Raw genomic sequence first — 14348 nt, 5'->3', positions numbered from 1 at the left:
ACTCAGTGGGACTTGCATCTGAATATGGGCATGACCTTGAAAAACTGATTTATTAATTTTATATGCTTTTTTACAGATGATAATTATGTAGTTGTTACATATGCATTAAGCTTCTTTTAAGTAACTTGATTGATTTCCATTTTAGGGTGGAATGGCTAATTGTGGATGAATCAGATAAACTTTTTGAAGCAGGAGAAAATGGGTTTCGTGACCAACTTGCTGTGATCTATAAGGCTTGTGATTCTGTTCATGTGAGAAGGGCTATGTTCAGTGCTACTTATACATATGATGTGGAGCAGTGGTGCAAGCTTAATTTAGACAATGTTGTGACTGTGTCTGTTGGAATCAGGTAAGTGATTCAAAGATGAAGCCAAAATGAATAAATTGAAATGTTTTTTGAATCAAAACATGTCTAATGTCTTTATTTAACTTCTTTATCATTGATATTAAGATATGAACATTGAAAAAAAAAAGAAAAAAAAAGTGTGAAGTACTGTTGGAGAAGCAGAATTCTATATCATTCCAAGTTTTAATGTTCTTTTATAAAATTACAAAGTGCATATAAGCGTAATCTGTTCATTAGAATTTTGCCTGATTTATTTATTTAGAAGTTAACTGTCAGCTGCAATACTTGACGTTCCAATTTAAAAATAGTTGAGACCTTTGGTCAATCTGCTTGTTTTAAAGTGATGGAAAATTTTAGTTACTTGTCGAGGGGGATAAAATGCAACTGATATTTAAATTGACTAAGTCAGCATTATGGCAGTTTGTACACATCAAGCTATTCTCTTCATTTTGATACTTTTCATAGGTAATAGTTATCATTTTGCTTATCATTCTTAAAAAGAGGGAGACATGACAGGCGAGATTGAGAGAACAATAGTGAGAATAACAAGCAAAATGATTCATTCTTAAATGAATTTTGAAATACATTTTCAGTTACTGCATACAGGATGTTTCAAAATTGCTTGGAAGAACAAATATAGGAGCATATTCTACAGCTAAAAATAAGAAAAAAGTCCCTATAAATATGTCTCAAACGTCTTTATTTCCTAGTTATTAATTATAAATTACAAAACGGTGCCTCCGTAGCCAGGTGGACAGGAGCAGTAGTGCATAGGACACGCTTCTTGATTAGACTGGGGTTTGAGCCCGTACCCACCAAATACGGAGGATGCGGCAGGTCAGGGAATGACCACCGCATATTCCCAGCCTGGATAAAGGGTGAGGGTTGGCGTCAGGAAGGGCATCTGGCTGTAAAAATTGCATGCCAAAAAAAACAGTAAAAACGCTGACCCCATATAATAATGGGAAAAGGCGAGGACAAAAAAAAAATAAATAAAATTACAAAACGTAAAAAGAAACTGAAATAAACATCTAAAACAAAAACATCTAAAGTAGTTGTTTAAAGTGATCTTTATTTTGTTCAATTCAGCATTCAGTGCAACAAATCCACAATTACTTTTTTTTTTATGAAAACCCCAAACACGAAAGGTATCAAAACCTATAGTACTTAGTACTGTGCATGGGTTGAAGGAGAAGTATGGGAGGAGTTGCTGTTGCCTTATTGTTTCAATCCTATTGTTAATGGTTTCAGCTACTTCCAGAATGATATTTTTCTCAGTTTGTCTTGCATGGTAATATGTGTAGAATAAATCATGGATTTTATGTGACATCCCCTCACCCTACACAAAGTAGCCTGAGGATGTGAGGTCAGGTGATTGTAGCAGCCATTGTATAGGGTCATTACAACCAATCCATTGGTTATTTTACTTGGTATTTAAAAAATGACAGAAACATGGAAAAAGTGGGCTGATGCTCTGTATGCATAAATCACATCCTCTGCTCATTTTCAAAGGGTGTAGCTTCCAGTAGTTTCCACAGAAATATTTCTGCAGAAAATGTGCCATTCCTGAAAGCTTTGCTGGTAAAAAAATAAAAACCAATAAGATTTTCCTCATGAACATCGAATACATCAGATATTAAAGGAAAAGTAGGTTGATGATGTACTGAACAGTTATATGCAAGTTTTCTTTGGTCCAGGTATGAGTGTTTTTAAATTGAGAATTCCATTTCTTGTAAAACTTGATTCATCTGTAATCAGAACATCACTGAGAAATTGAGCATCGTGTGCACATTGCAAAATGAGACACTGACAAAAGTTGGCATTCATTCATATCTTGTTGCAACAATTCTTGTACAGGTGCTGTGAGATGGATACGGTTGCTGTTCATGTAATGTTCTCCATATGCAGATGAAGCATTTATGCAGCCTTGACAACCTTCTGGCACTTATGGTAGGAAATTCTTGAACAGTATAAAGTAGTTGTTCTTCCACATTTTGCAGTTTACTGAATTATCTCCCTCTACCGGCATTTTCTCGTAATGCCTTCATCATACTTTGTTTCTCTAAGTCGTTTCTCCATCACACTAAATGTTTTCAATGTTAATTGTTGAATTGGAAATTTTTTGGCATAATGAACAGCAGCTACGAAATGTTCATGAACCTCACTATAAATTAAAATCATCAGTTAGATTGGCAAAAGTAAAAATATTTAGAATTAGTAGTAGTAATATAGTGTAAGGAAGCCATAGTCTTTTGCCGCACCAGCCAAAACAATAATAATAATAATAAATAATAAACTATAAAAAATTTAGTGTCTCTCATATCATTCTAACCATTTCTGTACTGCAAATGAGGTAGCTGTCATTGAACCTGAAACTCAAGTAACAGACAGTTTGGCACTGCGTTATGTAATCTGCTACCCTGGTTACTCACAACTGTAATTGATATGATTTGTGTAGTAAAACAGCACTATGATATTATTTATTATTATTATTTTTAATATTATTTATTATTAGATAGATATTATTTATGATTATTATTATTAGCTATATGGTTCAAGGAAGTCTGAAGCTTATGCTGTACCAGCCAAAAAAAAAAAATTCTTGAGTTACCCTGAGAGAGAGAGAGAGAGAGAGAGAGAGAGAGAGAGAGAGAGAGAGAGAGAGAGAGAGAGAGAGAGAGAGATCCAGCCTCAGGACCTTGGGTGTGCCAAGCCCATACTCACCAGATGTGAGCCCCTGGGGTTTATGTTTGTTTAAAGCCCATTTTACACTACACACTACTATATTGTTATGACATAAATTTAAATATGGTTTTGTAATTTATGATTAATATCATGGAAATAGACCTTTGTGACGTGTTTATAGGAAGTTTTTTTTAATGGAGTAACTTTTGAGATTTGATATGCTCATGCCAGTTGACTTTGGGGGGGGGGGGCTTTATTAGGCTTAACTTCTTAAGTAATGTTTTAATGATTTGCTTACATTTTAGCTGCTATCCAAGTAAAAATATAAATTCACTTAGAAAACAAAACTGTTGCACCTTATTATATTGTGAAATCAATGAATTGCTGCTGATTTCTGACACCTGCCTCGATTATACTGATGTCTGAAAGTAGATAAAAAGTCATTTAGAAGTAATTTTAGAAAGAAGGATTTCATGTACTAGTCAGGGCTATCATAATATAATAGTAGCCCCGACTAGTTTACGTGTATTTTTATGGGGCTTTTTTCATGCATGACTGGCTAACTCACTCACCATGATGACTGAGTTTGCCAGTTTTGGGTGAGAATTGCATGGTTTTATTTTCACAGAAACTTTTTATCATGCAAACAAACAAATTGACCAAGGATTCTCACTTTACAAACACAATAAACTGATACTTCAACCTTAGCTGCCTGAGCAGTTCAAGAGGAAATGTTACACTGCTACAGTAAAGGTAAATTTTTATTGTCTTTTTATGTATTACATATATTGTCAATTTACAGTGTAGGACAATCTTTTATTAGTAATACTTTAAAGATATATACTATAAATTTAGTATAAGATATATTAATTATTTACAAGTGTAATCAAATATTTTAGTAATATTTCAATAAATACTTTAATAATTTATGAATATTTTAGAAACTCTGCTGTAGACTTAATTCAGCAACAACTTCAGTTTTGTGGTTCAGAGGCTGGAAAATTAGTGGCAATCAAGAATTTAATGATTAAAGTAAGTTCATATATTATCTCTGTTGTAAAATTCTTAAATGGATTTTTATGTAAAAGTAAATACGTTTTTGGGGTAGGTGTCAGCTTAAAGAAGTAATTCTTTAAGCTGACTTAATTTAAATCTTGAAGTAAATTTCGTGTCCTTCTTTATTAATATTATATTTATATGATGTTATTTATGACATTTAAATGAGTTGTACAACAGTTTTTGTTAATTTATTTCTCAGCAGAGCCATGCTGAAGGTGAGGTGAACGAGGCTCTTTCCTCAGGTTAAACGCTGAAATTTAATCTTTCAAAAGAAAGATTAAATAATTGCTAATGTTTTTGGTTATTTCAATCTGTTTTTCATCTTGCTTTTGCAAGGCAAAAATCGTTTTGTCGTGCCACTGTACAGATATTGAGCTCTGCGTGCCAGTGCTATCTGGGGTGCCACCATGGTTGTCTATTTTATAACCTCAGTTACTTGTGTCATAAGCAGTATTTATAATAAATGCTGCTTATGACACAAGTAACTGAGGTTATTAAAGTAACTATAAACAAGTAACTATTTATAATAAATATTGATAAAAATCACTTTAAACATTTTTTATTTTATTTTTTTGTCATCCTTTTATTTTTATTGAAACATGTACCAGAAATATATATATATATTTTTTTTTAATATTTTAGCTGAGGGAAAAATTTTTCATTTTGCCTCAGGCACGGCCCCCTCTTCAGTAACCTGACACATGGCTTTTCTGATATGTTTGAGGATGTTTCCTGTTTAACATATTTGCTACATCATATGCATGGACGCATCAAATGATATTACAAGTGCTCTGCCATAATGCATATAGACAAATCATTCTTAAGTAGTCACTATATGAGTGGTGTAAAAGACTGTTTGATTCTGTTAGCACACTAATTGAACTCTGGACTATTAGCAGCAATGCTTCATTTTTATATACCATATATTAAGTCGCTGGCACTGTCATCAAATCTGCTGATCGCTTTTTCAGTCACTTCTAATAGAGATAGAAGGCTGAAATTTTGCACATATTCCTAATTCGTGTGACAACGCATTCTATCAAAATTTAAGCTAAATCTATGAAGCGTGCAGCCATTGCATGTCATATATTGGCTACCTGGATTTATATCTGACCCAGATTTCGGACCTTTTCCCCACTTCTTATATAATTAGAAGGGTGTAATTTTGTAAACAATCTCTTCATGTAATCATACTTTGTTTATAAAAAAATGTATGAAAATTTCTATTCATAAAAAAAATATAAAACACAAGTTTTTCAAAAGTATGCCTTAATTTGATAAAATATAAAGGTGTGGCCTTTACCCATGCAACATAAAATGCCTCATTTTAAAAAACAATAAAGGCCACACCTTATATTTTATCGGAATTAAGGTATATTTCTCTCTTTTATAGCCCTTTGCATATTTTTATTTGTTTTTTGCTTGTTTTGACATTATGTACATAGAATAAACTTTTGATAATCTTCTGAGTTTTATTGTGATTTACAGCTCAGCCCAAAAGTGTTTGCTTTTAGCTATGAATTCCAGACTTTTATTTTCAATCATTATTTATGAATTTTTGGAACATAGTTATTTCTCAGCATTCTAAAAATTATGGCACACTGAATGTGCACTTTCTCAAATATATGTAGCAGGGAACATGTAATGGAAATGATGTAATGGAACCAGTAGTGCATAATTGCTTTGTTTTAAATTATTCATTGGTTAAAAATCTTATGTTATTTAGTTTAATATCAAGATAAAATAACTGAACGAACATTATTTGAACCATTAATATTGATTTTATTAATTAACTTCATTCCTTTTCATTCATATTAATCCACTCTTATTATTGTTTACTCTTATTATTCCTTCTGTCATTATACTCATTCTCATTGTTTTTATACTTACATAATTTTTGGTTTTCAGGGAATCAATCCTCCAGTTTTAATATTTGTACAAAGTAAAGAAAGAGCCAAAGAGCTGTGTGCCGAACTTACTCGTGAAAAATTAAATGTAGATGCAATTCATGCTGATCGTACTCAAGAGGAGCGTGATGCTGTTGTTAAAAACTTTCGACTTGGTAATATATGGATACTGATCTGTACAGATTTGATGGGACGGGGTATGGACTTTAAGGGAATCAATTTAGTCATAAATTATGATTTCCCACTCAGTGTTATTTCTTATATCCACAGGATAGGTGAGTGTTTCATTAATTAAAAATAAAGAAATTCATTAAAAGTTTAGCTAAAATATTATTCAGGATTACTTGCAATTGTAATTCATACAAAAGAAGGTGGCATTTCTCTCTTTTAGAGTTTTGGCTTATTCTTTAAACTTCTTAACTTAGTGCAAACTGCCTTTGCCAGTTACAGCTATGTAACTGTTCGCAGAGTGGTTGCATGAGATGACCAGTGTAACATTACTTTAGTATACAATGGAATTAAAACTAAATTTTCATATGCATCAATGTCATTGTATATGGAAGGGAATAACCACAGATTTAATAAGTGACTTACAGCTGTACCTACCCTTGGAATTTTCTGTCTCTCTTCACTCTCAGCTGTTCTAAAGTGATGTTAAACTGGTTAACTTGCAAGGTTGTGTTGTATGGTCAACTATTTAGCTGTTTGCAGCTAAGTTAAAAAAGTTTACTGAATAAGTGATAGAACTAAAAGAAAGAAATGTCACCTGTTTTATGTAAGAAATGCTGATGGACAATTTATAGTAAACTTTTATTTTGCTCAGCGCAATAAGTTCTTGATGTATGATCTCATTGATATCAAAAGGAATACAGTCAGCCTTCTCTTGATGTTTGAGCAGACCTGCTAATTCCAGTCTTAATGTCTGACAGTTTCTGATTACATGCAGTGTGGGTGTAGACTTTTGCTATCCATATTCTTCAGCTCTTGACTGAGACCAAAGAAGAAAGCAAAATTTCTCCTTCGGCATGATAGCGCTAGATCCCTTACCAGCAATCTAACAAGGGAAGCCACTGGAGAATTCAAGTGGACTGTTTAGACTTTCATTTGTTTAGGCCTATGAAAGATGGCTTTTATGGTGAACAACTCGCCAGTGATGATGCTGTCATTATGGCAATCAAGGTCACGGTGACAGCCATGGAGGAGATAGATGCTCTGATTTCATAGTGGAGAAAATTTATACAGAGCAGTGGTGAATGTGTGGAAAACTAAATTTGAGTACTTAAAGACTTGAAATATGTAACATAGTTAAAATTGGCTTACTTGCATTGATATCCAGTAAAAAATTGAGGTATTAGTTTCAGAGCAGCCCTCATAAAATTTTTAACTGTAAGTGGAGGTTTATTTTCACTATAATATATAATATAAGTTGAGGTTTATTTTCACTATGTTATAATCTCTTAAATTTTAGTTTGAAGTATCCTATACAGAAAATATTTTTTAATATCTTCCCTTCCTTTCCAGGTCGTACTGGAAGAGCAGGTAGACCAGGTCAAGCCATTACATTTTTCACAGAACAAGATTCTGTTAATCTGCGAAGGTATGTATAATACAATCAAAAATTATTTTATTTTTCTAATTCTCTTATTGATATCTTTAATATATATATTTTTTTCTTGTGTTCTTGTAAGCTGAATTTTCTGAATTTCAACTATAAGTTGAACTTCCTTCTTTAAATTGATACAGGTGAACTTCCAAATCTGGCACCACCCACTTCTGGCTCTTTTTAGAAAAATGGATGAAACTGACAAACGAATCTGTAAATTTAATTTCTGGACAGACTATTCACTAAAGCAGTGTACTGGAACTGATTGAGTTGGGTGTAAATTTCACCTTAGTACCATGTTTTTACCGAACTCCAGTCATATAAGAAGTTTAAGTCATGGGATTATTTGCTGCTGCTTCTTATTCCTGAATAAGATTTGAGACTCACTGATAATTAGTAATGGATTACTTGGTGTTTCTGGGTCTCACAATTCATACATTAGCATTTTAGCATTAGCATTAGCATTAATAGAGGCATACGATGCAAGAAAGCAAGCATATGCAGCATCAGCCAACCCCCCCCCCCCATTTCATCCCTCCATTCATTCCAAATGCCTGTCTAGCTCAGCCTTAAATTGTTTAGGCTATTAGCTTCCACAACAAAAGATGGAAGCCTGTTCACATGAAAGGTTAGACTGATGTAACTTATTCACTAAACAACTTTTGGATTGCCATTTATAAATATCAACACAGTAACTTACTTTCATCCATTTCTATTCTAAAAAAAGCAAGTTGACAAGAGGATTGTATTGATTCTGAATGCATAAAATATATTGTAATAGCATTTGATGATGGTTCATCAGATGTGTAAAGTATATTTTAGGAAGGGAAAATAATTTTATTTTTAAAGTACTTTTCTCACATATGCACATTACCAGCAACTTTCTCTACTAGCTGTTTGAGACAAGTGATGAAACCAGTTGTTTGAAAGTCTAGGTAAGAATCCTGTTAAGAGGCTGTCAGAGCAATAAATAGATATTAATAATAATAATAATTCTTAAAGGCACCTTCAGTCAGGGCTGTAGTTAGCTGAACTCAAGTGGAACAAGTAAGGTTTCTTCATGCATTATTCCGGGTTTTCAGCACACCCACAATGCAAATTGGCCCACAAACACACTTGTATATACAAATACACACAGTACAATATGGCCTTAAATGCTAATGTGCTACTATCATATAATATATTATTAAATGTACCGTAATTTATAGTAGAGTGCCGTTTTTTTGTTTCTGTTTTAATATGACCACCTAAAATCTGGCAAGGATCAGATCCAAATATTTACAGATTTGAAAGTTAATCTGTATTGTTAAAATAACTCATTTTGTTTTCTTCTATTATTGGGAAGTTATTGGAAATTCTGTCCTTTGACAGCAGTTTCAAATTCTATAGGTATTAGGTCATTTTTTTTTATTGAGGATCACATTTGTTGTATGACAGTTCAAGATTGCAAAAAAATGTCGTGCAAACTTGATGCATGACATTTTGCTGCATGATTGGTGGCTATGACAATTCTGTGTATCACATAGAGACCAGAATTTGCCAAATCATGGTCATTAAACCATTTACAGCATGTCATGTTAAAAGTTTGCAATTTTAGTCTTGTTTTGTTCTATACCAAATTCTTGCACAGAATTCACCAAATCATTGTACTTAGCAAATTGTCACATACACTGAACTGTCATACAAGGAATGTTTGTTTGTTTGTTTGTTATTTGGTTTTTCGGGAGCATTAGCAACTAAGGCCATATTGCTCCGGGGATATGCAGTGGTCATTCCCTGACCTTTCCGCATCCTCCATATTTGGTGGTGACGGGCTAGAACCCTGGTCTAATCAAGAAGCGTGTGCTACGCACTGCTGCTGCTCCTTCCCACCTGGCTATGGAGGCACCTACAAGGAATGTGATCCCTAGTAAAACAATGTCTTATTTCACAGCAGCATTTGAAGCTGCTGTGAAATAAGAAAAATTTTCAATTACTTTTCAGTAAAATCAGAAAATTATTACTTGAAAATCCCAGCAGGGTTGCAGTTTCCAAGATACTCCTACTGGTATATTCGGTGCTAACTTAAATCTTTTGGCATGCCCATTCTTATACTGATTTTATACATACAGCACCCCTACATATCTGCCCACCTACTTTGTATCACACAATATGAACATGTGATGCTGTTAGTGAAGGAGTGCTCCATTTCATGAAATAAAGTGGCCACTCAGTGTACGTCTACCTTAGCATTAATAATGATGATGGGATTCTTCCTCTTGCTCAGATTCTGAGCAAGAGAAAGAATCCCATCAGCAAGAGGAAGGGGGCATAAATTCAAATTGTGGAAAGACAGTTGTAGTACAGATGTGCGGAAATTTGCCTTTAGCCAGCGGGTGGTTGATTGCTGGAACAAACTTTCATTTGCCATTGTGGATTAAATAAATTCAAGGCTGAACTAGACAAACTTTTGGAGTGAATGGATGGTTGAAACAGGAAAGATTTTTTTTTTTTTTTTGGCTGATGCTGTATAAGCTTGCTTTCTTGTATTGTATGCCTCTGCTAATGATAATAACTGAATGAATACGTACAGTAGTTCAGTATCTGTACACCATTAACAATTTAGACACTTTTCAATAGTTGCCTATCTACTGAATTTTGTTTATGGTGATATGATACTTAGTTACACATTACTTCTGTCATTCATTGCTCTGCATTTATTCCGACTATTGCTCCTGTTCACTCATAACATTTACATCATTGTGCTCTGCAGAGTGTTAAACATGTAAACTGCTATTAATTTTAATCCTCTTTCAGGTCTGTTAAAATATATTGTCCTTGGTTCTTTATTCACTTGCCATAGAGCTTGCTGTTCTACTTAGTCATTATCTGCTATACTTTTCATAGTTCTCAATCCATGTAGTTTCTGCACTTCAGTATGTTACCTTTCTGCTACAGAATGATATTAAAATCTTTTTATAATAAAGATTCTGCATTTTTGTAATGAAATTCCCAAATGTAGATTCTTCATTTGTGTCCTTTATGAGAAATATAATCCCTGCAGTTAGGTAGGAAATTAGTATTAAATTGGAATCTATTATTGTCTGGAGCATAGGAGGTTTTTTTAATATATATAAAAACAAAATAAAATATATTTTTTAATTATATAAACTTCAAATATAATTGTTTAAATTTGCTCTTCTTCTTGTATCATGGAGAAATTCACAAAATCTCTGCATATGGTATTAGTACTCTTATCATTGAAAAATAAATTTTAAAGTAATTTCTTTTTCTGGTTTTATGAGTTTTAAATTGAATAGTTTTATATTTTAGTGTTTTTAAACATTTATTTATTTAACTATTAATATTTTTACAAGTATTGCTCAAGTGATAAAGAATGCTGGAGGGGAAGTTCCAAAGTATATGTTGCAACTAAAGAAACCATCCAAGTAAGTTTTATAACTTAGAATTTGTATATGTATAGACATGTAATGACTGCTAAGAATTTCTTGGCAAAGGAGAATTAGCTTTATATCTTTTTAACATAAGATTATTATTCATTTAAATATTTTTAAGAATATACAAAAAAGAAACAAAAGGTAATTCTGTTAAAGTAACAGTATTCCTGCATGCTATTATGCATTACTAAAACTGTCCTTGAATATATATTTGTTCATGATACTGGCCTTGAGGTTTGTCATTTTGAATGATGTATGATTTATCTACAAAGATAAATCATACATCATTCAAAATATCTTGACCAGGAATTGAGTTTATGATATTAACCAGAATTTAACAAGCTAATTTTTAAATATAAAATTAGGTAATTGATATATTTACACATATTACTTACTGAAATTGTAAAATCAGGATATTATAAGCACAGCATTAACAGCTAATGTAATGTAATAATGTATAAAAGAATTTCATGTGTGTTTTTGTTATTTCAGGTATACATGCTCAAATCCAGAGTCTTTATATTAATAATTTATAGTAATGGTGGTCTGAGTTAATTGTGTAGTTAGTTATTAAATCAGAATTAGTTGGATGACCTTAATTTAAAGTCTACTAACATTGCAGATACTATTACCCTAAATGTTTACAATAAGAGAAACCAATTCAACTTTAAAATAGTGAACTTTGCACACTGGCACTTGAGCATTTACAACTCCATGCTTGCTTAGCATTATTTTTATTATAGGGTAGCCAATGTGCGGCAATAAAAAATTACATATGTTATAGCTTAAAAATCACATATAAAAAAACTCTTGGATAACAAACTTCCTAAAACTTATTTAAATTGTCACTATATAAATCATCAACCATAGATTCTATTCTAACAACGAACTGGGTTGTGGTCAGATTCTGCAACAGCTGATACATATTTGTTTTCCTATTGATTTTAAGACTTCAAACCTGAAAATTATATAAAACTTCTTACCTTATTTAAAATTTCTTATTTCTGATATATAAAGATATAAAAACTGAGAGGTCTCACCACATAATCCAAGATTCAGCTTCCAGGTTGAAATCTAGAAGGTTAACTTCTGACAACTGTAGGGTAGTGTTTCTTGTTTTCCATTTTATATATACTGTTCTATATTTTCTAATAATTCCTTTTGTTCTTCTAAATATATTATTTCCTTTCCTATATGTGATCCATGTTCTTGACACAGAACTGTGCTTTTTTAATTTTGCTTCTTAATTAATGCAATCATTACAGTAAATATATAACCCACTTTAAATCAACTCTTGATTCCTTATACTGAGACAGGTTACACTTGTGGTGTCTTACTGAACCTTAGACTTACAACTACACAGCTTTATATGTATGTTATTTAACCCTCCTATTGTGTTTGGGTCAATATGACCCAGTCGCCTTCTTTTAATGCCCATAAATCCTATATTTATTTAAATATTTTGTTACCGCTCTATGAATTTTACTAATTTACCCTAATAATGGTGTACCTAGATTGACAAAAAAATTTTACAGTTAGTTTTTTTTATAAACGTAATTGTTACACTTATTGTGCTTGAGTCAATATGACCCGACGATCGGTTTTGTTAAAATTTAAGGAATGAGAAGTGAATTATTATCGTAAATGATCATATTTTATTAGTTTTATTTTATTTTCATAGAAATAACTTACATCACCACGTTTCTTGAACAAGTTTCAACATGTGCATTATGTGTGCACGGTGAACGACAAGTTGATGCCTGTTGACACTGGTGGGTGTTTGGTGCCTTCTCGCATATATCTGCCAGTTTGTGTCACTTTCTTGGCAAACATCAAGTTTGGTGCTACTCTAAGAGACAACAGTAGGAAGAAATTATTGAAGATGTATACTAAGAGATTGTTGACGGATAGTGAAATTGAGAATCTTTTGTATGCTTCTAATGATAATTATAGCACTTCTGAAGTAGGTAACCATTTGTATGAAGCAGAGGTGCATAGTGAATCGGATGATGAAGTGGAACCTATCATTTCAGATGAAGCTGTTGTGGCTAATTACGGAACCTCAAAAAATGGCAATATAGTGCGGAACTGCAACACACCTAATCAACAAGGAAGATTTTCGTTAGAAAATATTATTACGTTGAATCCTGGACCAACAAGGTATGATACGTCTAGAATATATGATATAAACTCCTCCTACTACTTATTTTTTATGCCAAAAATTGTAAACTAATTTTGAAGATGTCAAATTTAGAAGGAAAAAGAATTTATGGTGACCAGTTGCAAGAACTAACAGTAGTTGAATTAGAAGCATGTTTCATCCTACTGCTTTTAGCTGGAGTGTATAAATCTCATGGGGAGGCAACCTATATTCAGGACAACAATGTCCCTACAACGATTCCATGTAATTTCGTAAATAATTCACTTTGACAATAAAGGAACTCGATCACAGCTGTGCCAGACTGATAAATTAGCTGCCATACGGGACTTGTGGGATGCAATTCTACCTATGGTCTATAATGCTAATGACAATGTAACAGTAGATAAGCAACTGATACCTTTTACTTCGCACCACAGAACATAGGTGTTGTAAGCAGAAACGTCCATGATATTATAAAAGATAGAGGTCGTTGCCCATTTAGGCAGTATATAGCCAACAAGCCAGCCAAATAAGTAATCAAGATTTGGACTTTATGTGATTCTGTAAATGCTTATGCATATAACATGCAAATATACCTCGGAAAAAAAGATGAACCTCCAGAAAAAGGCCACAGTAAAAGAGTTGTGCTAGACCTTACTTATGGTCTAAAAGGGCAAAACGTAACGTGTGATAATTTTTTTACATCTTACGAACTGGGACAGATGCTATTGAAAAGAAATATTACCATGCTTGGCACTATTCAAAAAACAAGCCTGAACTGCCAACCGAATTGGCCTGCAACAGGAAGTCCTTTCTTCAAAGTTCTACTTGAGCAATAACACAACGGTAGTTTCTTATATTCCGAAATGGAATAAAAATGTGACGCTCGTGAGTACCTTCCACCACCATTCCTGTGTGTATGATAAAGCTAATGTATATTACTACTGCCAAGATTGTTAAAAACTAAATGTATGATATAACTACTATGCTTTTCAGATGTACGTAACAATTGTTTATCCATTACTGCCGTTCATAAACAAACTTTTGGTCAACAAATGCTACATATATATTCTTATTTCTTTTATTATTTAGTAAACACATTACTGCCATATTAATTTAACACCAATAAAATCACATCCATAGATGCTCGGGTCATACTGACCCAAACACA

The 14348-nt window shown here is 32.7% G+C and overlaps 1 protein-coding gene across 1 annotated transcript in view; it reads left to right on the top strand.

Annotated features, from left to right (window-relative positions):
* Nucleotides 1-14348, top strand: part of ais (DExD-box helicase 52) — a 58534-nt gene that overhangs the window by 33524 nt on the left and 10662 nt on the right. The window contains exons 8-12 of the mRNA XM_090370370.1: nt 146-349; nt 3973-4063; nt 5999-6272; nt 7519-7594; nt 10957-11028. Coding sequence (XP_090226496.1) covers nt 146-349; nt 3973-4063; nt 5999-6272; nt 7519-7594; nt 10957-11028 — 717 coding nt within the window. The remainder of the gene's footprint in view (nt 1-145; nt 350-3972; nt 4064-5998; nt 6273-7518; nt 7595-10956; nt 11029-14348) is intronic.

The sequence above is a fragment of the Mastigoproctus giganteus genome, chromosome 3, assembly GCF_048544385.1.
Source record: "Mastigoproctus giganteus isolate SK-2022 chromosome 3, ASM4854438v1, whole genome shotgun sequence".
Lineage (NCBI taxonomy): Eukaryota > Metazoa > Arthropoda > Arachnida > Uropygi > Thelyphonidae > Mastigoproctus > Mastigoproctus giganteus.
This window is presented reverse-complemented; position numbering and strand designations above follow the sequence as displayed.